This window comes from Lepeophtheirus salmonis, chromosome Z (assembly GCF_016086655.4).
Source record: "Lepeophtheirus salmonis chromosome Z, UVic_Lsal_1.4, whole genome shotgun sequence".
In the NCBI taxonomy this organism is placed as follows: Eukaryota; Metazoa; Arthropoda; class Copepoda; order Siphonostomatoida; family Caligidae; genus Lepeophtheirus; species Lepeophtheirus salmonis.
This window is the reverse complement of record NC_092584.1, coordinates 109,001-133,413: the sequence shown is the minus strand read 5'-3', so window position 1 is coordinate 133,413 and position 24,413 is coordinate 109,001. Positions and strand designations below refer to the sequence as shown.

General features: G+C 32.5%; 1 protein-coding gene across 1 annotated transcript in view; it reads right to left on the bottom strand.

Annotated features, from left to right (window-relative positions):
- Positions 1–14,965: 14,965 nt before the first annotated feature.
- The window catches only part of LOC121130559 (uncharacterized), a 33,240-nt gene continuing 23,792 nt past the window's right edge, over positions 14,966–24,413 (bottom strand). Inside the window, exons 2-3 of the mRNA XM_040726305.2 lie at positions 19,715–20,131; positions 14,966–15,745 (exon numbers count right to left, since the gene is read on the bottom strand). Of these exons, the coding sequence (XP_040582239.1) occupies positions 15,553–15,745; positions 19,715–20,118 (597 nt within the window). The 5' untranslated portion in view covers positions 20,119–20,131 and the 3' untranslated portion in view covers positions 14,966–15,552. The remainder of the gene's footprint in view (positions 15,746–19,714; positions 20,132–24,413) is intronic.

Below are 24,413 nucleotides of genomic sequence, written 5' to 3'. Positions count from 1 at the left end.
CAAAGGTCATTCCCAACACTTCAATTTAAATCTAGGAAGTTGGGGCTGCTTTCGGGTACCCCTTGTGCCCAAAACGATATGAAACACCAAACAGTCTCAAATTTCGTAGACCTTTCGGGATGTAAATGGAGGAAGTAAATTTAAATTTTGGCAGTGGATTCATCCCCTTTTTGGTTCCGGTGGTACCCGAAAATATCCCAAACATTAGGTGGTAAATATGGAGCGTGAAGGGCTCGTATTGGTCGCTTAAATAGTGCCAGTGATTTTCATCCTGTTTTAGGTCAGGCCGTACCCAAAAACAATTCAAACATTTTGGGGGGATTATATATTGACTGTGAAGGGCTCTTAGTGATTGGTTAAATAGTAGCGGCGGGTTTAATTCCATATAGGGACACGGCAGTGATTGAAAACAGCCCCAACATATATAAGGGGATTGGGAGTTTATATAGAATGGTGCTGTTGGGTTATGTTTCAGGTGGGAAATGTCTTAATGTAATATATTGCAACAACATTTGGAGTAGACGTTTATTTTATATTCTACGGTCGACATTCTGTCAGCCGAAGTTTGGTCTGACATTTCGACATTTAGTCTATTCGACGTTAATTCTATTCGGCGTTTTGGCGGTTGATTTTTTTTCCACTCACCGTTTAATCAGGTTTTGAATATAATCTAATATATTTAGAAAATGATTTTTACTGCTCAGGAATTAAATAATAATGAAAACTGTTTAGGAAAAGAAAATTCATTCTTCAGATTACTTATTCCAAAAAAAATGGGCCAGATAAAAAATTGACAGTATTTACATTACTAAAAATTACGCTTTAATCTAGGATTGTTTTAGGTAAGTAAAAATATGATAAGAAGTAAAGTAGTATAAATACCGTTGGTAGTGTTATAAACAACGAATCAGAATAAGGAATTTTTTCATTTTTGCCATCAATACTAAAAATATAAAAATTACATAATTTGGCTTATAGTATCATATTTTGGACAGTAAATGGGAACGGATAAAGGCACCATTTTTGATCTAATTAACCATTTTTTTTCAAAATAATTGGCTTGAACTATTCTAAAAATGTTCTGAGATATCTCCAACTTAGTCAATGTCTGTTATTAGATTGCCCATAGTAGTCTTTGAGGAGATACACAATTAGTGGGAATGCATAAAAAAATAGTATAATTTACATACATCATATAACAAGAAAATATAATAACTATCCCTTTGTAAATAAATTGGGATTTTATAAAATCCTTCACATCTGTTTAAAATAGATTTTATAGCCAGACATTTTATGTATTATCTGTAACATTCGATATTTATATTTTGTAAAAGATTTCATGATATATATTTAAGAGTCCAAAATGAGGAAGATAGTTTGGAAATGGTTCACACAAAAGTTAATAAGTAGACAGCCACTTCCTAGATTGGCTCAAGAGGTCTATTAAAGCAAATTTTGGTATCTCAATGACTTCTCCTATTTGGAAAAGAACATTGGCCAGGGGGAAGCATCTTAAATAAGAACAATCTATTTAGATTGGCCAGGGGCATCAAGAACAATCTTAAAGAAGCAAAAAGTCCCAATTTTACCACGAGGATGAATGACATGCCGTTTCAAGGAGGCAAGAAACTCCACCAAATTTGTAAATCAAATCCAGTCATCATAAAACTATTCAGTGATAACCTTTGACACTGCCTACAACCCAAATAATGCCCACTGGCTGGTAGAGGAAGGAAGTAATGTTGGTGATGAAGTCCCCGTTCCCCTCATAGATAATAGTGTTTGGCATCATCACCAGTGACAAAAATGTAATGCCGTATTTTTGACAACGGTCTGAAGTTGACTTCCTTAGTTTACTTTGACCATCTTAAGAATGTTATGATACTTTCAGTGGCGTACGCAGAATTATATTTTGGAGAGGCCTTGGTAATTGTATCTTCTTTTATATTCAAAAATACACAGCTAGTTACAACAAACAAAATTTTTGAAAAATAATTTAAAAAACCACAAATTTACACAAAAATTTATATTTTCTTGAAAAAAAATTCAAATATTAAATTTTACAATAAAAGTAAACATTTCTTAAGTTGGGGAGGGCTACAGTCCCTCCAACTCCTTCTGCGGACGCCCCTGCTATGGGTGGATGCCACATACCTTCCAGATACAAGATTTATGTAGATTCAAGACTCAGCGCCTTGTCATGTTTCCAAAACTATCATACTTTACCTTGACAGGTAATTCCACATCGTTATTAATGCTGATGAGGGGCCCTTCAACAGCCCTGACTTTAATTCATATGATTTTTAGTGTTGATTCATTGCTGAGGAGGAAGGTAAACAAACGTATTCATAACTCCTTGAGATCCCTGAAGTTCTCTTTTCTTTCTAGAGGAACATGACCTGCTTCAACAAGAAAATTGTGATAAAGCCCTTCTCAGCCTTTGTATCTCGTTTATAGTTGGTAATGAATGCCTAGGATTATCATATTGAATGATAGAGAAGCTAATTCTTCAATTTAGATTTCATATTTCAAATACTATTCACTATTTTTTAAACTTAGATAAGAATATTATCCCAATATTATCTGGCCACCACTGTATGTCGACCATGTATCATTTAATAAAATTCGCTAAATATTTCAAGTAACTTTTATCCCCAGTTCACTAACTAAGTATAAAATAACATTCACTAACGGAAGTTTAAGAATACAGGGCTAACTTGACACCCATTCCTTTCCATAAAACTACCCATTCCCATCCACCAACAGATTCTGAAAATACACATGAAACAAAGTTACAACAACTTTCTACACTTTTAAATTACCTATATATATATATATATATACCAAGCTAAGAAATAAATTACTTTTTATGACGTTTTACGACAAGGAATCTTCTATCTAAAGAAAGATATCCAACGTGAGATTTATAGAAGCTGTGGAACGCATTACAGCATAATAATAAGATGGAAATATTCATGAATTTATTATTCAAAATTAAATTCTTGAATGTAGAAAATCCTGCAGTTTTTAAGAAAGAATAAAGGTATACAGGAAGCGGGGATCAAATTGTCGCATACTTCAAACCTTGAAAACAACATTATCAAATAAAAAACCGGGTACCCAATAGGAAAGCTATTCTCGTCAGCTGACGATAGATAGTTCAGTTAGCATCATACCGTCATCATATGAGGAGATAAAGAGCTATAAGTGGAACGAGGAGCTTTCGAGGTCCGCCGTAGTCATGGCATTGGTTAATAATGGAGGTGAAATCTCCGATTCAACGATTGCTTCAAACTTAGGAGTGAATTTATGGACTGTTCAGCGTATCCGTAAGAAGCTAGAAGATACCTGGGATGTTGATGTCACCCTAAAGAGGGCACGCAAGGAGGAGGCCGCCGACAGGAAGGTAAGGGACACCGACTTTGTCGACAAGGTGAAGAAGATGGTTGAGGATGACCCTACCAGGTCCATGAAGGCCATGGCGAGGGATCTGGGCTGCCATGAGAAAACAATAAGGGACTGTGTATCTGAGGATTTAAATTGCAGGAGCTACAAGATGCAGGTGGGCCAGATCTTGACCCAGAAGGCAAAGGACAACAGGCTGATGAAGTCAACAAAATTGCTCAACAAGCTCAAGCACTCAAAGCAGCCCGGGATGCTGTGGTTTTTCTCTGATGAAAAAAATTTCTCTCAAGATCAGAAGGTCAACAAGCAGAACAACGGGTGGATAGCCACCTGCACCAGCCATGTGAGGAAGGTAATGAAGACCAAGTTCACTGCAATGGTCATGGTGTTCGGGGTAATCAGCAGTGAAGGTCATGTTATGCCTCTGCACATATTTGAAACGGGTCTAAAGGTCAATACAGAGGTCTACCTGGATGTTATGGAGAAGATGGTTCTGCCCTGGATCCAAGGGATGGCCGGAGGCAGGCCCTGGGTGTGGCAACAGGACTCAGCACCCTGCCATGTGTCCAAAATCTCCATGCAGTGGTTAACCGAGAACTGTTATGACGTCGTAACCAAGGATTTGTGGCCTCCTAACTCTCCTGACCTTAGTCCTTTTGACTATTTTGTCCGGGGCTATATCGATAGACATACCAACAGACATCCCCCTAGCACCAAGGCCAGCCTGATGGACTCCATCAAGCAGGTATTCGGCAACATGGACAATGAGATGGTCAGAAGAGCCTGCGGCCGGTGCAGAGACCGTATTGAGGCCGTTATTGATACCAACGGTGATTATATCGAATGAATGGCTACTCTATACCTATATGCTCGTCATAGTTTTGATTTTCAATAAAAAAGTTAAAAAATATATACTTTGTGTTGTTTTTGTAGAAAAATATTTTGGCGACAATTTCATCCCCGCTATCTTTAATTCTACAAGATGTACAAATAATACGGTGTGTACGAATTAGGTATACAGAGTGGGATCCAAAACTTGTAGTAAAAATCAATAAATTACGAAAAACATGATTTTTATAGGAATACGACCGTGTGGTCCATTCAAATCTGACCACTTTGAACGTTTAACTTCAGCAAGATATAATTAATAAAGTAACAATATAATTTCCAAAAAAATAATATTATAAATTAATCTATAAAATATGAACACATACTAATTCCACAATATATGAAGGTTGAGTGATTGAAATTAATTCATATTTCGATATATTAAGGCATAAACAAAATTATAACATACAAGTCGACAAAATTACACTTGAACGGGATCGACGAAATTTCATTTGCGTACTCCGAGCAGTTAAGTGTCTCCAAGACCAGACTACATGGTCTAGTTGGATGACTACAGCCAAAGTGAGTACTAAGCCTTTTGCTATCCCCTGGAAACTGTAATTACCACCAAAGGCAGCTACATTTATGATTAAGTTCATCACTGGCACTATTTAAGCGACCAATACGAGCCCTTCACAATCCATATTTACCACCCAATGTTTGGGATATTTTCGGGTACCGCCGGAACCAAAAATGGGATGAATCCACTGCCACTATTTAAATTTACTTCACCTCCATTTACATCCCGAAAGGGCCCCGAAATTTGAGACTGTTTCGTGTTTCATATCGTTTTGGGCACCAGGGGTACCCGAAAGCAGCCCCAACTTTTCTAGATTTAAATTGAAGTGTTGGGAATGACCTTTGAATGTAACTTATCTGACAGTGGTGGGTTTCATCCCTGTTTGGGACTCAGCGATACATGAAAACATCCCAACTTTCGGGGTATAAATGTGGAGGTTGAGGGGCTATTTCTGTTTTTTTATGTAGGAGGAATGTTTCTTGTGGGAAATGTCTGCGGAGTAAATGCTGCAATACCTAGAAAGAGAATATCACAAAATATATGGCGCCATCCAAAAACATAGAAACTAATCCTGGACCCACAAGTTGTCGTGAACTACAGTGGGGAACCAGACAGATTAAAAAGACCGTCAAAAACAAAAGCAACTCCTCCAAATACATCAAAACGAACCCCTGCTACCCATTGTCTAGATATACGGTAAAGTTTTTTAGTTTCTTTCTGAGCTGCGTACTTATTTTTATGTTCGATGTACTTATTGACATTTTTTCTTTGTTTCACTATTAACGCATCTATTCTTCCCATATTTACGCAGTTTATATTACTCTTTGGATTCTTTGATGCCCCTAAAACAAAGGGGACCACTTGTTTACTACATCACAATATCCTTTGCTTGGTAATTTATGCTTTTATTTATTCAAATGATGGTTTTTGGACACACATCTATTTATAGTATTAATTTTGTATAATTCTAATGTTGATTAATAAATTATATCTTTTTGAAGTTGACAATTAAAAGTGTTCATATTTTAATGAAACACTCGGTAGAGCTAATGAATAAAACTACGTATATCCTTCAATACTATTTATGTGGGCAGTTACATAATATAGACTTGGTAGTTACTAGTATAACCTGTTTAAGGAGTACTTTCTCACAGAGTACAGCTTGCACATTTTTTATGCTTTGTACATACAAGGTGTGCCTAAAATACTTCCACATGGGAGTAAAACAAATTTGATGAATCCGACCAGGTATATATATATATGTTACATAATGATAGTAGATGTTTAATGCTATGCTTTATACAGTTAATATACGTCACTCATTCTTTAATCAATTGAAGTCGGGTATTTTATAGTCTGTGATTGTATCTTTTTTTTTCTCTCTCTTAAAATAACTGTTTTAAAGGTGATATGACGCAAAATTAATTCCCAACATTTATTATATTTAAAGTATGGATGATTAATTGATTACTTAATTAGTATTGGCGATTCTGCAAAGATAATAAACATGTTGGGGTTTCCGGTATAAATGAATATGGATTTAGGGCTGGTGAGGAGGAGAGCCGCTTTTTCTTTGTCCAAAAGGTTTTTATTGTTCAGAACACAATTTTTGAGATATTTTGGTGTTGTTACAAGGAGCACCAAACCTCAGGGTCATCCGTAGGATTATAACTATATATATAATTTTTTTGGGGAAGGGTTTAGTTTTTGGATTTTTTTGTAAAATTAATCAAAAATTTTTGATTTTTTTTTTCATATATTATATATTTTGTTAAAAAAATTCATAGCTGTTTACAAAAAAAATATAAATTTATAAGAAAAAAATGTCAAAAATTAAATTTCAAACAATAAATGTTTTGAAAAAAAAATTCAAATATTAAATTTATTAGAAAAAAAATTCGAATATTTAATTTATTGAAAAAAACTTGACATATTTAATTTATTGGAAAAAATTTCATAAATCATCAACGGTTGGCAAATTATAAAATTTTCGGAAAAAAATGTCGTATCTTCACTTTTTTGAGAAAAACTTGAAACATTAAATGTTTTAGAAAAAAAAATTGAAAAATTAAAATAAATTTTAAATATCAAATTTTGGGCGATTTGATATAATTCCAGGGCTTTACAACGTCCTCGAACACATGGATGTAGGTATTGGAGTACATTCTTGTATCATAGACAGTAAATAAAGAGGGTTGGTATGACGTTACTATCTTGTGAGATGACATCCTAAACTATAACTGAGGCTGGAAACTTGGTTTGGACTACTCCTTCCAATTATTATATTTAAAACGCAATCCAGCGGTCGTTACACAGTAAAAAGTTTCTTGTCAGAGAACATTTTATTGTTGACGGATAAAGAAGCTTTGAGAATGATGATAGCTGTTTGGACATCTCAACCCTCTTCTGCTTCATAGCGGCCATTAAAAATAGGATAGGATGACGGGCACAGTTTTGAGTGACACCCTCTTCAAATGGACCCGTACGGTCATGCGGGCGATGCTAAATTCTTGAAATCCACCCATTCTGAGATCATTACCAACATGTTTTCTACGTCCCTGGGTATGTAACACGGCTTCATCTTACATGCTCTGGTCACTTTTTTTTGGTAACTTAGTCATGTTCCGTATTTCGTGTATGATACACCTGCATCTGCGTAGAATAACTGACAAGCGTCATTTCAATGACATCATTGGAATGAAACGGAAAAAGCTTATTACTTTAACAGAAATTCTTTTCGAAACACACTGTAGTATTAGAGTAAAAGGAGCGATATCTCAACCCTTACACATAATTTGGGCACAAGAAAGACCCATAATTAGTGTTGGATCGCGCCCATGATGGATTTCGTAATCTGTCTTTTTCTGCATCCTTTTCAGTATTTTTTTATCATTCTAATCTTTTTTACAATGATTCAGTCCTAAAGAAAGATAGTCTTTCAGTCCTACAGTCCTAGTTATCTCTTTATTTTCTTCACTCCTAGCTAGGATTAAAGAACATAAAATAACTAAGCAAATATTGAATGATATCTAAAACGTATGTAGTCACACAACTCTTACTTAAAACTTTATGTGTCTTGCCTCTTTGAAAGAGGTTTTGCATTAGGATGGAACTTCCCCGACTCAAAAGACGTAGTTACTAGTAACTACTTAATTTCGGCTGTTTCAGTTCCCATATAAGGCCGGTAAGGACCAGTCCTTGGACTGAACATTTTTATTAGGATATAACTGATATGATAGTAGTCGTTTTAGTTTTTTTAGACCTATCTAATATTACTCATAGTATATTACATGATGAGTCTGCAATGATACCTCTGGGTTCATCTGTTATTCAACAGATTGACTCTGTGTACCTCCATTTCCCTCTGATATTTCAAAATAAGCCATCTCGGGATTAGTTGTTTTTTTAGCAAAATGAGTAGTGTTGTATCATTCCTTGTTTATTTCGTCCAGTCCAGCCTTTGGACTGGTCTTTAAAGGTGAGTTAGCTAAACAGCTTACACACAATTTAGCACGCAACTTTCTTCCTTTTTATTATCCTTATTTATGAAATAAAGTACTACTACTAATAAAATAGAGAAATTATGCCTACTGATTGAAAGCGTAAGCACGTCAGTGTCTCCAAAGTTAATAGAAATATAAGGTTAGACCATCGTGTAATTGGAATGACAAAATTTTTATTTGATGAACATTACCGACTGTTGGGCAAGACAGACAGATTTTGGCAAAACACGCAACCAATCATCCTCTACGACGTCTCCATTGGTAAATTATTTTAATTAGATATGTCGTACCAACTTCTTGGCAAGATAGATAGATATTGACAAAAAACAACAACAACCTAATTATACTCTATGACGTCACAGTTAAAAAGCATGGTGGAAGTCAAATATCAGTCATAAACGTGTTATAGTATAAGATGGTATTTCTGTTAACCTCGAGTGAAATTCACAGTTGATTTTTCTTGTGATTACCTCACAAACAAAGTTGATTGACGTCGTCTAGGAAAAAACTTTATTCGTTTTAGGACTACGGGAAAGACAAAAATTATTTCTTGAGCTCGACAAGATCAAAATCATAATGTGACTTCCAGTTAAAAAACGTACAATACGAATAAGAACGTTTTTTAAATTCATTCAAAATCAAAAAAGTTATGTACCAACAAAGGCGTAGTTGAAAATTCCAGGTTCTTTTTTTTCATGTGCAAAAAAAAAAAAAAAAAAAAAAAAAGAAGATTTCCAATGAAATGTTCGATTTGTAAAAGAAATAAAGTTTGTGAAAATTTGTCTGGAGATTCGTTTATATATAAATTATACAAATAAAAGTTAATGTTTTTTTACTGAAATATCTTTTATTTTCTGAATAGTTTTTCATTTTTTTTCTCTTTCTTATTTTTTTTTCATCAAACATCAATTTTCAAATTTTAAGAAGAAATCCCACAAAATGATGCATTTTGGAAACAAAAATGAAAATGAACTTCTGAATTAAATACATTTTATCTTATATATGTTGCTATTTTATTTAAAGTTTATACCATATTATATTATAATGCTCGTCCGTACCGAAAAAGTCTAAATATATGAAGAAAAAACATTGGACATTGTCAATGTTATTTCTTGGTACCTCCTTGGCGGAAGCAACCCCGGGTAACCCTTTGCTAGTTACTGTATATTTTCTATATATATATACATAGATGAAGTATTTTCTATATATTTTCTAAATTAACAGTAAATATAAGCATTTGTATATAAAAAAGTAGCTATTAAATGATCAAAATTTTCACAATTCTCACAATAATTTAAAATAGTCTCAATACGTTGGTTACAATCTCGATATAGTCTTCTTTGAATAGGCTGTAATCTGTTAAATGGTCTCTATGCAGATCAAGTTTTTTTTCATTCTTTAAAAGTTTGAGAAACTTTCAGAGAACTGAATGGCATGAAACAACATGTGAAGAAAACCAACAGTACCGTCCTTCCATATTAAAGTTTGTACATGGCAATCCTTTGTCCGTTTGATTGAACATATTCCATAATTTGATGGAAAATCTAGGCCTGCCACTATATAGTATACACTTATGTCTAAAAAAAGGATTTTACTACAGGTTTGAGAACATTTGACTGTATATTGAGACGAAAATGCTACCAATGTAAGACAACAATTAAGATCAACGAAAACAAGGAATGTATTGATAAATAACCAATCATTCACACGCTCTATTGCAAACTGAGGCACAAATGACTAGTATGACATCCAATATTAAAAGAAGAGCTCAAGAAACAATGGATACTTCATAGCAAATTCTATCCAAAGAATTAAGAAACGAATTGAAATATCCGAAACGTTATTGAAAGGCATGACATATCCCCGAATCCATTGAATAGCCAAAATGAAATTGGTTATTAAAATGGTTGGGAATTCACTGGAGAGGAATTCTCCAAAGGAATTTTCCGGAAATCCTATTTACGTGTGTATATAGTTACTATGTTCTAGAAAGAAGTAGGTATATGTACGTAAGCATACTTTTGTTGGTTTAAGAAACTATAAGAATTATATTTGTAACACATTAGATAAAACCATCACGCTCAATACTTCTTATTTAAGCACGATATAAGTAAGAAAGAAATAAATAACATACAAAAGTGGTCTGAAGATTTTCCGCCCTCAACGTGATGATGGCAACTCTCGACAATAAAAGCTAGTTAGAACTAGTGATGGCTCAATTAAGCAGAATTGGAAAAGCGCTTGCTTATTCTGGAATCGGTATCGGAAAAATACTCTTTAATTTGCAATTCTGATTATTATTTGTTACGTGTATTATTATTAGATAATTATTCTTTTCTAAGATATGAAAAAAAAACACAATAATAATTAACGAAATTTTACCTTTTTACTAGATAGATAACATGACTTTGGATTTTTTTGTCTAAAAATGATATATTTGGAATTTAATTTTTCAGATTTTTTTCCCGAGTAATGTATTTTTTCAAATTTTTTTCAAAAAAAATTATTTTCCCTGAATAACAATGTATTTTTGAAACTTCTCTCCAAAGGATTAATTTTGTTTGAGAACAGCTAAATATTTTTTTTAATTTTTTCCCTGACAATTTAATACTTGATTTTTTTTTTCCAAAAGTTTTTATTTTTTATGAGCAACTGTGAATTTTTGAAATTTTTCTATGGATAATTTTATTTTTTGTGGATGAGTGAGGATTTTTGAAAAGTTTTAAATATCAAATTGTATATTTGAAATTTTCAAAAAAATTAATTTAATTATTTTGGGGGAAAAAAATTGAAATGTCTCAATTCAAAATTCTATGGTAATAACAATGAAGCGGTAAATTGACTCTACTCTATACTAACCTTTCTAATCACACTATATGAACCTGGTTTAGTAAGGAAATCTACAAAGTCTCAAAGTGTTATCAATTTCAAATAACATACCAACATATTTACTTCTGGATGAGAAGTAATTTAAATTGCAAAATTGATATTTGCGAAGAATAGTGCAAAAACACTTTTGTGTACTATTTTGCAAAAAAGTGGTAAATGGCATTTATTATCATTGTAAAGAGAAACGCAAAACTATTCATATTTTTTCGTAGTTGCAAAAACAAAAAAGTTATGGGGAACGTTTCATGAAAAAAAAAAGAGACAAAAATTAAAAATTATTCAGAAAATGACAGATATTTAAGTTAAACATCAATTTTAAAGTGTCAAATTGAGATCGGATAACCTTGTGGTAATGACTCTATTACTCCCACAACTACCTGGATAATTTATTTTCCTTCACTAACTTCATCACCCAATGAACTCCGCGTGTGAGGTCTTGATGGCTACCAAAATCGTAATCCCCGAGAAGGTACTTACAGCTTACGGAAGATCAAATGGTCACAGAGACTGAGAACCGTGCTGTAGAAACTCTGATTGATTATTTCGACCTTTATCAGCGTTAAGAACTGCCTTATCACTCCCCGCTCATCTTTGTTGGTCTGAAAGTGAGAGGGAATGGTGTACCCACAGGCTGAGGAGGGTTTGAAGTGGAGATCATCAGTAAATATTCTAAAAACCACTGTGAGTGGTAGGAGAAAGCTCCATTGAGACCACTCGAAAGTTCAATCGTGTTTTTTTTTTAAATGGGCCTTGACTTGGGGGATGTTGTTGAGTGTCCTTGTCTCTCGCCGACGTCCAGATGAGACATCTTTCTCGAGCTTGAAAAAAATTGCCATCCCTCATCTTACAGGTCTACCGAAAGATGGTTGCACGATTAAGGTAGGCATCTGGCTAAACGATAGTGAGGTCGGTGTGGATCTCAGACACTGTTTTGCCCAGTTTGTAGCGTATCAAAAAGTACAAGCGATCATTTTGCGACGTGAATGAAGAAACATGTACAAATGTGGTATGTAGACATTCGTTATTTAGTCTCCAAATATCTATGGAATGGGTTTCCGCCATAAAATTCACGAAAGAATCGAGGCTGGTGGAATTTTGTAGCTAAGTCTGATTATTTTCCTTCAAACGAACCTGTCTCAATCATTTGAGACCAATCCTGTTATAATAAAATGTTATTTTATCCATGAAATAAAATAAGTTTATATTACTCTATTTATTTAATTAGAAAATTTAATTTAATTTCTGTAATTATCTAATCCCCTTACTTGACTCTCGAGACGGCCTCCCTAGATATTCCTGCAATTTTCCTTAATTACTACTTTATCTTACACAAGGTTATACTTATTGTATTTTGCAAACTTACCTAAAAAATAAAAATAAACATGGGTCCAAAATCAATTGACCGCAAATAGTCAATTCTTCCCATCGGCAAATGATTGTTTGGAATTTTTCATAGCTAAAAAATTAACAATTAACATTAATAGGAACAATTCAAAAATCCACAACTGACAAAAAATACAGATAAAATTGTATGTTGTTGAGGTATCACTATAGTTGTAAAAGATATGTCCTCCCGTTATGTTAAAAAAAAGAAAACGAAGATTATCTTGGTCAGCCTGACAATTTGATACTTGGGATGAAGGAAATAAAGACAAACCCCCTCGATACAGAGGATAAAAACATATGTTTTTATTCTGAAATTGATCTTCAATTCCAAAGCTGTGTCCTTAACGTTCTATCGGTTCGAATTCTTGAACCCCTAGGACAGAACTGACAAAGTCGAACCGAGACCACAATATATTGATTAATGGTCTCGGTTCTTATGCTATTTCCTCAATTTTCTGTGTGTTTTCTTATTTTTTAATGGCAACCTCTTCCAATGATTTTTTTTTTACATCGGCCGGCTTATACAGTTGTATCTAAGTTCCAAATTGATAAAGGCTTCTTATGGATCTGGAAAAGTGGTTGTAGGGACCAGACATTGTAAATAAAAGAGAGAAGGGTTGGAGAAGATTGTGGATCCAGGTCTGCTACTAACCTTGGCACGGCCCTATAATATGATAACTATAATAGTTCTTAAGCCAGAGTTTCCAAAACTTTACCATGCCAAAGCCCATACACAAATACGTTTTTAGCTGAGGCCCCCTTTATACGAAACATGTGTGGTTTTTAAAGCAATCCTCAATTATCCATTTTCCTTCTCCCCTAGCATCTCCTCAAAGCCCTACTTTGAAAACCATTATCTAAAGAAACCTTAGCTTTCGGAGACCCTGATGGAAGTTGTGGCACAATGCACTCTGTTTATAATGTAGCTGCGGCCCTGTTTGTATCTAATATCATTTCTTGGGCCAAAAACTTTCTAACGTGAGTATGAATAAAAAAGAGTTGAGACGGAAGACTGGAACCGAGACCGATAGGACCGTTGAACCTGAACCGGGCCTAACGTTTCTCAATTCTACTCCGAGTCCCACAATACATACATTTATAACTGAGCAAGAAATCCTATGGTTTACTCTTAATCTTTCACGCTCTCCTGATTACTTTATACATATAAGTTATATGTTTTCCTTTAACAGTTTAAGAATAATGGCAACAGCGTTTGAAAACAAAACAAAAAACATACAATTCAAGAAGAAACTACACAAATCAGCACCCTCCTTCCTTATAATATTATTTTCATCTATAAGGATAATTATAAGTGTTACATAAATAGTGATGTAAATTGTAAAGGTTTTACCTGGTCCGTCTTTTTTTTTTGGAATTGGTAATCTAAAGAATGAATTTACTGTTCTGTAGCAGTTGGTGTTATTATTTAACTCCTGAGTATTGAATCTCCTTTCCCTACTACATTTAATTATATGCAAAACCTGATTGAACATTCATATGTGCTCTTAAAAGACGGAAATTCTAGTGGCTAATTTGAATGATCATCGAATCCTATAAATACATCATAGCTTTCAGATCCACGAAACACCCCAGATTTGAAAGGAAGTATCAGAGGATGTTATTTGTGGAGATGCTATTTCTGTAAGAGTACAAGGAAAAGGAAGGAACGTTAAGGTCCATTTTAATATCTAACTTCTTCTATGAAGTTTGGTGCAATATATACAAAAACGATAAAGACATAAAACATACACATGCCATGTTAAAAGAATCGAAATCAAATGCTATCAAACTGAGACACTTAAGCATGAGAGTAATGGTTCAAGCTGACACTGTTCACGGGCATTTTTTGCCCACCTCAGCAAATGTAAGAACACAAGTGCAACCTGCAATGTGTATCTCAAAGAGCCACACAGTATGGATCACCTCAGAGTTTGATTTTTTGCTCTCTCATATGAAAACCATCAAACAATTCAAAAAACAAAGACGAAGAACCTCCTATTTTAAAGTTTATGAAATGTGAAATGATGTAAAAAATTATTCAAAATAACTTTTACATCAAATAGGTTGCAGGAACTGCTATAATAGCCTTTGCTCGTGTTCAATGTCTTATTTTTTTATTGTTTTATTATAGTGCATGTATATGGTCAAAATCAATAAATTATTAATCTAACTAGGTGGAGGAATTTTCTTTTAGAGGAAGATGTTAACACTTCCACGACTTATTTAATAATGAAGAAAAAATAAGAAAGAGCACACGCATCAACCGTTTTCCCTTTTTGAATCGCTCGACTTAGTTTTACTTTACCACAATTATTTTTATTGGTCATTTCTTAGATCCTCAAATACCTCAAATAAATAGACATCCCATCACATGTATTGATCATAAGTTTTATTCGCATTATAATACATATATAATATGTTTTAACAAATTATAATAATCATTATGGGCGATGTAATATTCTGTACAAAGTTTCATTTAAATGACATTTGGATGCGCTGGAAATAAGGAAAGCTAACTCTAATTAACATGCAATATCGGCACCCAAAAAAATAAAAAGCGTATGATTTCGAAAGAAATCTTTATTTCGTTTATAGAAAAAATCAACAAATAAAATTAGACACCTCCCCAGGTAATAATGCAAACAAAAAAAAAAAAAAAAAAGAAAATGAATTAAGTTCTTTTTTAAATTATATCAAGAGGATAGAAAAAAATAAGAAAATATATATACGTAAATGGTGATTATAGCTATTAATATTCCTCCATCCAATTTACAAAGAGAAACTAATTAAAAAAATGAATTGTTAAAGGAGAGAAAAAAAATTATATTAAAAAAAATCTATTTCTTGAGTAAAATTGAGAATTTTTTTTTTTTTTTTAAATAATGTATCTTCAACCATTTATTGTTGAAAATGGATTTTTTGGATAGATGCTCAGAGAAAAGTAAGCATTTATTTCTTCTCTTAACCAAATCGGAGGTAATCGTTGACTCTTTTTGCTAATGCTTTAAGCTTATCTTGACTTAGCCCTGACCAAATTTCGTCTAATGGAACCTCTGTGGGGACTCCATCATCCGATTTCCTTCCAAAGCGGAGAAAACTTTTGGCATTTCCATTTTCATATCCACCTGAGCGTTTGCCAAATCGAACAAATTCCCTGTAATATAGAAGTTTGTATTAGTGTTGGATTTCGGTTTTGAGGAATTAGGGACCCGTTACAAAGTGTGATTTATTTTTGTGAAAGAAAACCAATTTGGTACATGACTGATCTAGACTGTTCTAGATTGGTTAGAAAAATGATTGTTTTCCCATTGTACGGACGCCTTTACCTCGCTAACACATAATTAGTAAATAATAAATACCCTATTTATTTTATTGACAGCTGATATTTTGGCTATCGTACAGAAATACAAATGTATAGCGACGCTTTAAATAAAATATTTAAAAAAGCAATATTATAATATGGAAGTTTAATATTAGTTCTAGTTTTTAAAAATCTTATTATAACTTATTTGGATGGTTTTTGACTTTTCGAATCTTACAAAAACGCCTATTTTTTTAAATTTATAGTATTGATTGTTGATTTAACATCAGGAGTTAAACAAATATCGGTACAAATCAATCATGAAAATAGGATTTTAATGATAATAAATACTTAAGAAGTCATATTTTAATTTAATGTCATGAACGATATTACAATTAATTCATCGTAATCTTTTTTGTTTAGTTTTATGTCTTCATAATGCTTCGTCATTACTTTAATGTTTTCATCAATGATGAAAACCCAGTGTAGAATGGACAAATTAAAAAAAGAAACCGAAAATCAACATGGTAACCCTGACAATTTTAAGACTGCTTTGGAGAAGAGAATGTATAATACTCATGACGTTTCATTAGATCAGTTACAATCAGCTGTTACAAAACAGGAAGGAGAAAAGGATATAAACAATTAAATTTGCTAGAATTAATCCGATTTCGGTACCCAATTCTACTCTGAGTCCAACAAGGACTAACAAATATATCTCATAAGTGTTCAACCAGTTCTTGAATATAATGGAATCTATTTAGAAAAGGTTGTTCACTACTCAGGAATTAAATAATAATGCCAACTGCTTAGGAAAAGAAAATTCTTTCTGTATAGAACCAATTACAAATTAAAGGTTCAGCTAAAACTTTTGCATTGGAAACAATGGTTGGGCTGGAAGATTCGAGCCATGTACTTTTGGGCTTGGCTAAATGAGGTTCAGAGGGCTGGGTTAGACCGAATTCACCTCTAATTGATATACAGGACTGAACGGGGCGGGACAACAGTCTACAGTCCTAAATAAGTGCTAACACAACGCTACCTGTTATAGTCAATTTGTATCTACTATATATAAATATGATTGTATAACCATGTAATAGCATATTTGTAATACATTTTAGTGTCTGATAAATATTAAAAAACAGGCCTAAAGAGGTATACATTTTTTGCTTTTTTCATTTTTAAGAAAAAAAATTCAAAGATTTACTTTTTTTTTGTAAATTCTAAAGCTATTCACAAAAAATTTTAAACATAAATTTTTTTATTTAACTATTCAGAGAAAATTTAATTTCATATATTAAATTTTTTGGATCCAAATTCAAAGCTTTTTACAAAAATTTATCTGAATCCTCTTATTTTTAAGAAAATAAATTAATTTTTTTGTTAAATTTTTTCATCTGAAAATCAAAAAAATTCTAGTATAAATCCAAATTCCATAATTTGGGGTAGGAAACAACAGATTTTCCTCCATACGCACCTGGAAAATTATATAAACCATTTTTGTCCTTGTACTATTAATATTTTTTCTTTTTATTTTTTCTGTGAAAGTCTCTTTGAACTCAAAAAAGAAATAAAATACAATATATATCACCCTGGATCGAACATTGACAATATCCAATAAGGATAATTTAATTGCTTATGATAAAACGGAAATCATATCAATCATATTCCATCGTTATCACAATGAAAATGTAGGTTTCTTGACCATCAAGATATGTATTTATTTTAGAAATCATTAAAAGTATATATCTACGCAGACGATCGGACACAAAGCTATAAATCTTGATACATAGGTACATGACCTAATAAATTTACTTTCTTAAATACTCATGATTCATGATTTTAGTCTAAAGAATATGAAGACTATTATTATCTTTTTTGTAGCTGTCTCTTATAAAAACATAGGATATATGACGTCAAGAAAAACTTCATATTTGTTTGGCAAGGATTTCTTAAATTAAAACAATCTAAGTGTATATGGAATTGTATAATCAGAAGTGTCCGTAGAGGGATCTATCTATACATTATTTTTGGAGAGAGGGTTTGGTTTTTGGAATTTTTTTTTTCAAAAAATTAAATTAAATTTGTGAGAATTTTATTATTCCAGAAATGAACAGTTGTTAACAAAAGTAATAATTATTAGCAAAAAAATTGTAAAAAATTAAATTATGAATATGAAATTTTCTGAAAACAAATTTCAAATATTAATTTTTTGGAAAAATAACTCAAAATCAATAGTTGCACAAAAAAGTTTCAAAATCCAAAGATTTCTTCATAAAATTAATTACTTTGAGTAAAAAATATGAAATTATAAATATTAGATATTTTGGAAAAAAATTATAATATTTATATTGCGAAATTTTTTTTCAAAAATCCATAGCTATTCACAAAAAATTTGCTTTTTGTGGTACATTTCGAAAATTTACAGACGCTCACAAAAACTTTAAGTGATTTAGGTAAAAAAATTTCAAAATTGAAATGAATATCAACAATCTATAGCTATTCAGAGGAAAATAAATTTTGTGGAAAAAATATTTGAAAAATAAAATTTTTTTCAATTTTTTTTGAAGAATTATTATTAATATGTTATTGTTTTTTTGGGGGTGGGGGGGTTACAGCACTTCCGTTCCACAATTTTGCAGACCCCTTGATAATCATAAATGCTCCACCCACCCACCCAATGTTACCTCAATATTGCTGATGTTAGCCATTTTCGGAGCCTAAACTACCAAGTTTTATCGCAATGAAATCCCTTTTTTCATTCATAAAACTTACTCCCTAATAAAAACGTGTCCCTCTATTGACGTGTTACATTAAACATTATATGGGGGGAGTATACGCACAAAAAAATATCAAGAAAGAGAGATATATATATATGAATTGTGTACAAGTTGTATAAGACATTTGTACAAGTTGCAACCAAAAAATGAGATGACAAATAATTTTAAATGAAGGATTTACAGTCTTTGCAATAATTAAATATTCCATGGAAGATCGATATATTAGTGGTTTAATATTTTAATATATGTATATATATTTCATAATATTAAAATCCTAGATAATATTTTATTCGATACTTTATTATAATATTGCTAAGTCAGGTGTGCCCGTAGGGGTATGCTGGAGGGTCTGTAACCTCCACCCCAATTTGTTTGGATTTGAAGCATAAATATATTATGACCTATTATTTAGTTTATTTCACAAAAATAATAAATTATGAAATAGCCATGGACGTATCAAGTGAGACTAGGGAATAAACAGCTGACAATAAAATACATAGGGACTTTCTGTATTCGCGAGATAATGCCATCATATGATAATGTATGTCAAAAAGTTCCTCCTGCAACCGTTGACACGAAATCGTGGTACAACGGCTACCTCAAACAATCTATACTTATCAATAATACCAACTGAAGCTTTAAGCCCAAGTGGCAAAACGGAGACAATGCGATCTATATTTCTCCAAATATATACATAGTTGTCTATGTGATTGTTTTTTAACGCAGGACAGGGAGCCTCGAGTTGACTTCTATATTAATCTATGACTAACTCTGCAACCTCCACAGATCCACCCTTTCGCTGAATTGAGAGGTTGAATTATGCAAAGGCAAGAAAAGGTTGCACACGTCATGAGGGAAAGTGACAAAAATGATGAAAGACACGTTCTCTCTAGTATGATAAAAAAGTGGCATCTTGCGTATGAAAAAATATATTTTTAAGAAAAGGGATTTATTCCTGCTGAACGGCTGATCAGTCTACTTTTTAGACAAAAATCATCGTCTCTTGAGTTTATAATATACACCTTAGCATGATGGCTCATACCTATAATCTCTTCTTTCTAATCCTGGAGGATTTTTTGGAGATGATCTCTTTTTACCAAATCGAAGGTAATTTCTCCGAACAACATTTGGTTTTGTGAGTTGTTGTGGAGCTAAAATCCTCACAATTTTATGAAAAGGGAATTCATCTGAGCTGATATTCTCTTCCGGCTGCTCCTCCACTTGTTCATCATCTCCATTGACGGCTCTTTCTTTAGGAAAGAGTGAATTTGAATCTTGAGAATCCTGTCTGGCACTGTTGATCACTTTGGGTTCATAGGATGAATAATCGATGAAAGCGGGGGATGTTTGTGGAGCCGCGTCAAACAAGACTATTGAATTACATTCTGCAGAGAACAGAACGAGAAATAAACCTATTGTATTGCGAATCCGTTGCTCCATTATCATGTTTGGGAAAGTTCTGAAAAAAAAAAGAAAAAAATGAATTAAGTTAGCCTAAATTTGTTATATTCTACATGTGGTTTTTTTAAAAAAAAGTTGAGCAAATGTACTAAAAAAGTCCCAAGATTAACCAAGAAACCATTATTTTGTCCGTTCAAAATTGTTTTTTAAAAAAAATAATAATAATAATCTTTTTTATTCGCTTTATGGAGCGGAGTATCCGTGACACTTTTCAAGTCATTGCCTGGCTTGAACGTTATTTTTCCCCATCAAGAAATATTGTAAAATTAAAACAAGAAATTGTTTGCTAATTTCAAAATACATCAATGACATCATCAACGGTTCATTAAGTATTGATCCAGACTGAATGTTACTCATCTTACAATCAGGATCAGTTTACAGACCGAATTAGATTCCCCTTCTCTAAAAAATTATAATGATCTTGAACCGTTGGATAAATTCTGAACCGAATTGCAACACCTCCATCAACTTGACTAATAATTGTCAAAATCGATGAGAAAATGTATATAAGTTTCATGTGACGCTAGCATTGCAGATGTTGGCCATTAAAAAGGCCTAATTAACCAGGTTTGATAACAATGAAACCCTTTTTTCAATTTTAGTTTATTTCTTTTTTTACATTTGAATTTAATCTGAAACTTTATGCTAAAATATCCAATATTTTTTATAAGAAAATAGTTTCACAAGTGGTCCCTTTTTTTTACGTTAAAAGTGAACCTTAAGCAAATACAAGACAGCCTTTTATTATTATCGAGATGACATTTTGGGTTTAAAAAAAAAAAAATTGTATAATGTTTTTAGTAACATTTTTTTATTTAAACAATTTTTAACAAAAATGAATACCATTTTTGTACGCCTTGTAGAACATCGACTGATTTGTTAAGTTTTAAGTTTAGTAATAAGTCACAGACCTCAAGTCCGGGTTATGTGACTCACAGGGAACATAGTCCAACCTTTATATGATGTGTCGTAATAGGTCATATATTTAAATTAAGAATGTCAAATCCCCAATCTTGGAAATTTTTGAAGTAGCGTGTATTCCACATATACGATATTTTCTAAGAATCTTTCTTTTTCGGAAAGTCCATAAAGGTTAATTACTTTTGTACAAGATGTAAAACTAAAAAAATAGAATTGAATTGAAGACATTGTATCTCCATTAATATTCATCTAGGGAGGTGCTTTAACAATCACTTTAAATTTCTGATATTCAGTCGTTTGTTTTGTCCTTAAAGTTCTAGTAAAATGAAAAATGTCTGTAATTTTTATTCATGATGCTAAATGTTAGAACATTTTCTTCATAAGTTATAAGTTATTTTTTCATTTGCAAAGAAAAGGAGTCCCTATAAAAATGGATTCGTTTAAAAAGTATTTACGGAAACCAATATTGTTTGTAACAAATATCTCCGAATTTTAATTTGAAAGAACGAATGGACAAATTAATTCCACTTAAAAGATTACCAATGATATGAAATTCACTGCCTAACTTCAAATGCCCACAAGATGCATTATATTCAATGTTTATTAAATGACTATGGTAAGATATTCAATTCAATTGCCCTACCTTTTTCTAATTGTCCGTTTTTGCTTCTACTAAGAAAGTTTGTTGCGAGGAACTTACCATTTGGTCTCCTAAAATAAGTTACAAAGAAAGCCTAACATGTCGAAACAAACACAAATCAGAATACATATGTAGAATTTGCTTTGCGTATAAATAGTCCAAAACGGTTTCATACACTATTGGCATAAAACAGGTGGGAAGCGGCGGATAAAATGAAAGTGCAATAATTTTTATCCCCGGAATATGACCAATCTCTACCCTTCTTACTTCTGGGCGCTTAATTCATTGGAGTATACTGTTTGGGGCGTTTTGGAGTCCAATACCAATAGTATTTCTTGAGATGGAGGCCAATGGAAAGGTATACCCGATTTGACTCGCGTCCAGAACAGCAAGAAGGCAAGAAAAACTGGACCATGGAAATATGAAACCCTCCTGGAAGGACCGCTAACTACCCTACGCAGTCTATAAGGTTCTTCCGATCAATTATACTAAGTACCTAGCTCTACGATGATGCTAATAGGATACAGTTCCCCTTGTGCAACTGCAAGAAAATAGGTGTCCCAAGCGTTCACCTTTTTCTTTATCAGCCCAATAAATCATGTAAAAAATAGAACGAAAATATATTAACCTTGATTTCAAGAGTTTATTGTAATTATTATTGGACAGGAACGGTAAAATATTTTTTTAGTGTTCAGCGTTAGGCGTTCAAAAAAAAAAAAAAAAAAATCTGTTCCGTTTTTTGAACATACATTCCATGGAACGCCGTTCAATTTTGCGTTCCGTTCACAGGCCTTCATTTCTGTATGCCTTTTTTAAAAGTAATTTATTTCTAAAATATTTTCTGTATCCGACATTTTTCCGAAGAATAAAAGTTATACAAAATTATAAGTTGTTTTTATGTACCCTGTAGATGGGACTAGAAAAGAAAAAAAATGTGTTCCAGGACCATCAGTTTCACTCTTGAATACTTTAAATTATTGTTCCTATTATGAAATAAAATTTTTGTAGAGACTATTTAAAAAAATAAAAAAACCACGATTGTTAGTGACTTGTTTCAGAAGGGATTCCCTTTTTCCTCCTTCCTACAACCACACATAGGTAGCTAGTTAGGTAAACGGGCTGTCAACTGATGAGATTTAAACCTATATAGGTACATACATTAATAAATTATATACTTACGTATATATGCTGTGTACAGTTTTGTACAAGTTGTAGCCTGATCAATCAAACTTTTCAAGTTGCAACCCAAAAAAACAAAATGAAAAATTTTAAACAGAGGATTACCAATATACTACTGACAACAAAGATACTGCAATAATTGAATATTTCGTGGATAATTAAGGGGGGGTAATTGCTTACTCTTTCAATACAAATTACTCAAATATCTGCATTCAATGACACATTATTAAGCCCTAGAGTTATATTACTCATAAATACATAATAAATATGTATTTTTAATTGGTCAAAATGAAATGATACCAGGTGGTCCAAACGTTTATGAGGGAAAAGAGCTTGTCCAAAAAGGTGAAACTTGATCCGGAAGAGTTAAAGAAAACAGCCATAGCCAATCCCATCAAGTCCATGAGGACCCATAGAAGATATATCGGGGTTTAACAACATATTGTCCAGAAAACTATCAAAAAAAGTACGTGGAAAGAGCCTTGTGAGGGTGGAGAGATAACTTTTGACACCACCAACGAAAGAAATCCATTACTTGTATTACAAGACTCTTGTTAATGGGTTTAATGAGCTCTTTTTTAATACTTTTGGACCTTCTACATCCCTGATGACAACCCCCTCTACTACAACTTTTGAGTGTATGTCACTTTCTGCCAGCAATTCGACGCCATGACAGAGGACTACATCTCCAGCAGGTGACAGGCTTTCTGCCGCTTACTGGAGCCCATAGTTGCCGCTAAGTGGTTAATCTAATGGTCAAGAGAGCACAGACACACATTTATTTATAGTATTAATTTTGTTGAAATGATATTGTTAGTGAATAAATCATATTTTATTGAAGTTTAAAATTCAAAGTGTTTAGATTTTAATGGACTTTTCGGTAGTATCAAGGTATGTACCACTGTTATGAACGTCATCAATTGCTACATAATGAAAGAAAACCATCTAAGGGCTTGAAGTAGAAATTTTTACTACATACAATGAACAAATTTCCAATAAGCCTTATTAAAACTCCATCAAATGGCTTTATGAGGAAAAAAAAAAGGACTGAACAATTGCATTGTATATTACTTATTGCCAATAATAAGTTGTGATATTTGAATTAAATAAAAGTATTATGTTCTTACATTTGCTAAAAATCCCCAAGTTAGCACATTTTTTTGGATCGATTATGGACGAAAATGTAGAAAATCTATAGAAAAAAGTCTTATTCGTTCTTTTGTAATAGTTAATTTCTATCTACAACATGAAAATAAGATTGTTAAACGATGTAATAACATATTACAATAGAGGGATATAATTTTGATAAGCAGGGTCGATTAGGCCCATAAAATGGCCAACACCGAAATTTGAAAACACGTGAAAACGCTGAACAGTTGGACATAAGAATGATCCCAATGTTATAATCAAATAAATCATCTTTAAACGAAGAAATAGGAACCTTACATAACAAATTCAAATATTTTAGTTTTGGGAAAAAGTAATTTCGTATTTTTAGCTTTATTTTCAAAATGCCCTTCTCGTATAACCCCTTGTCCCT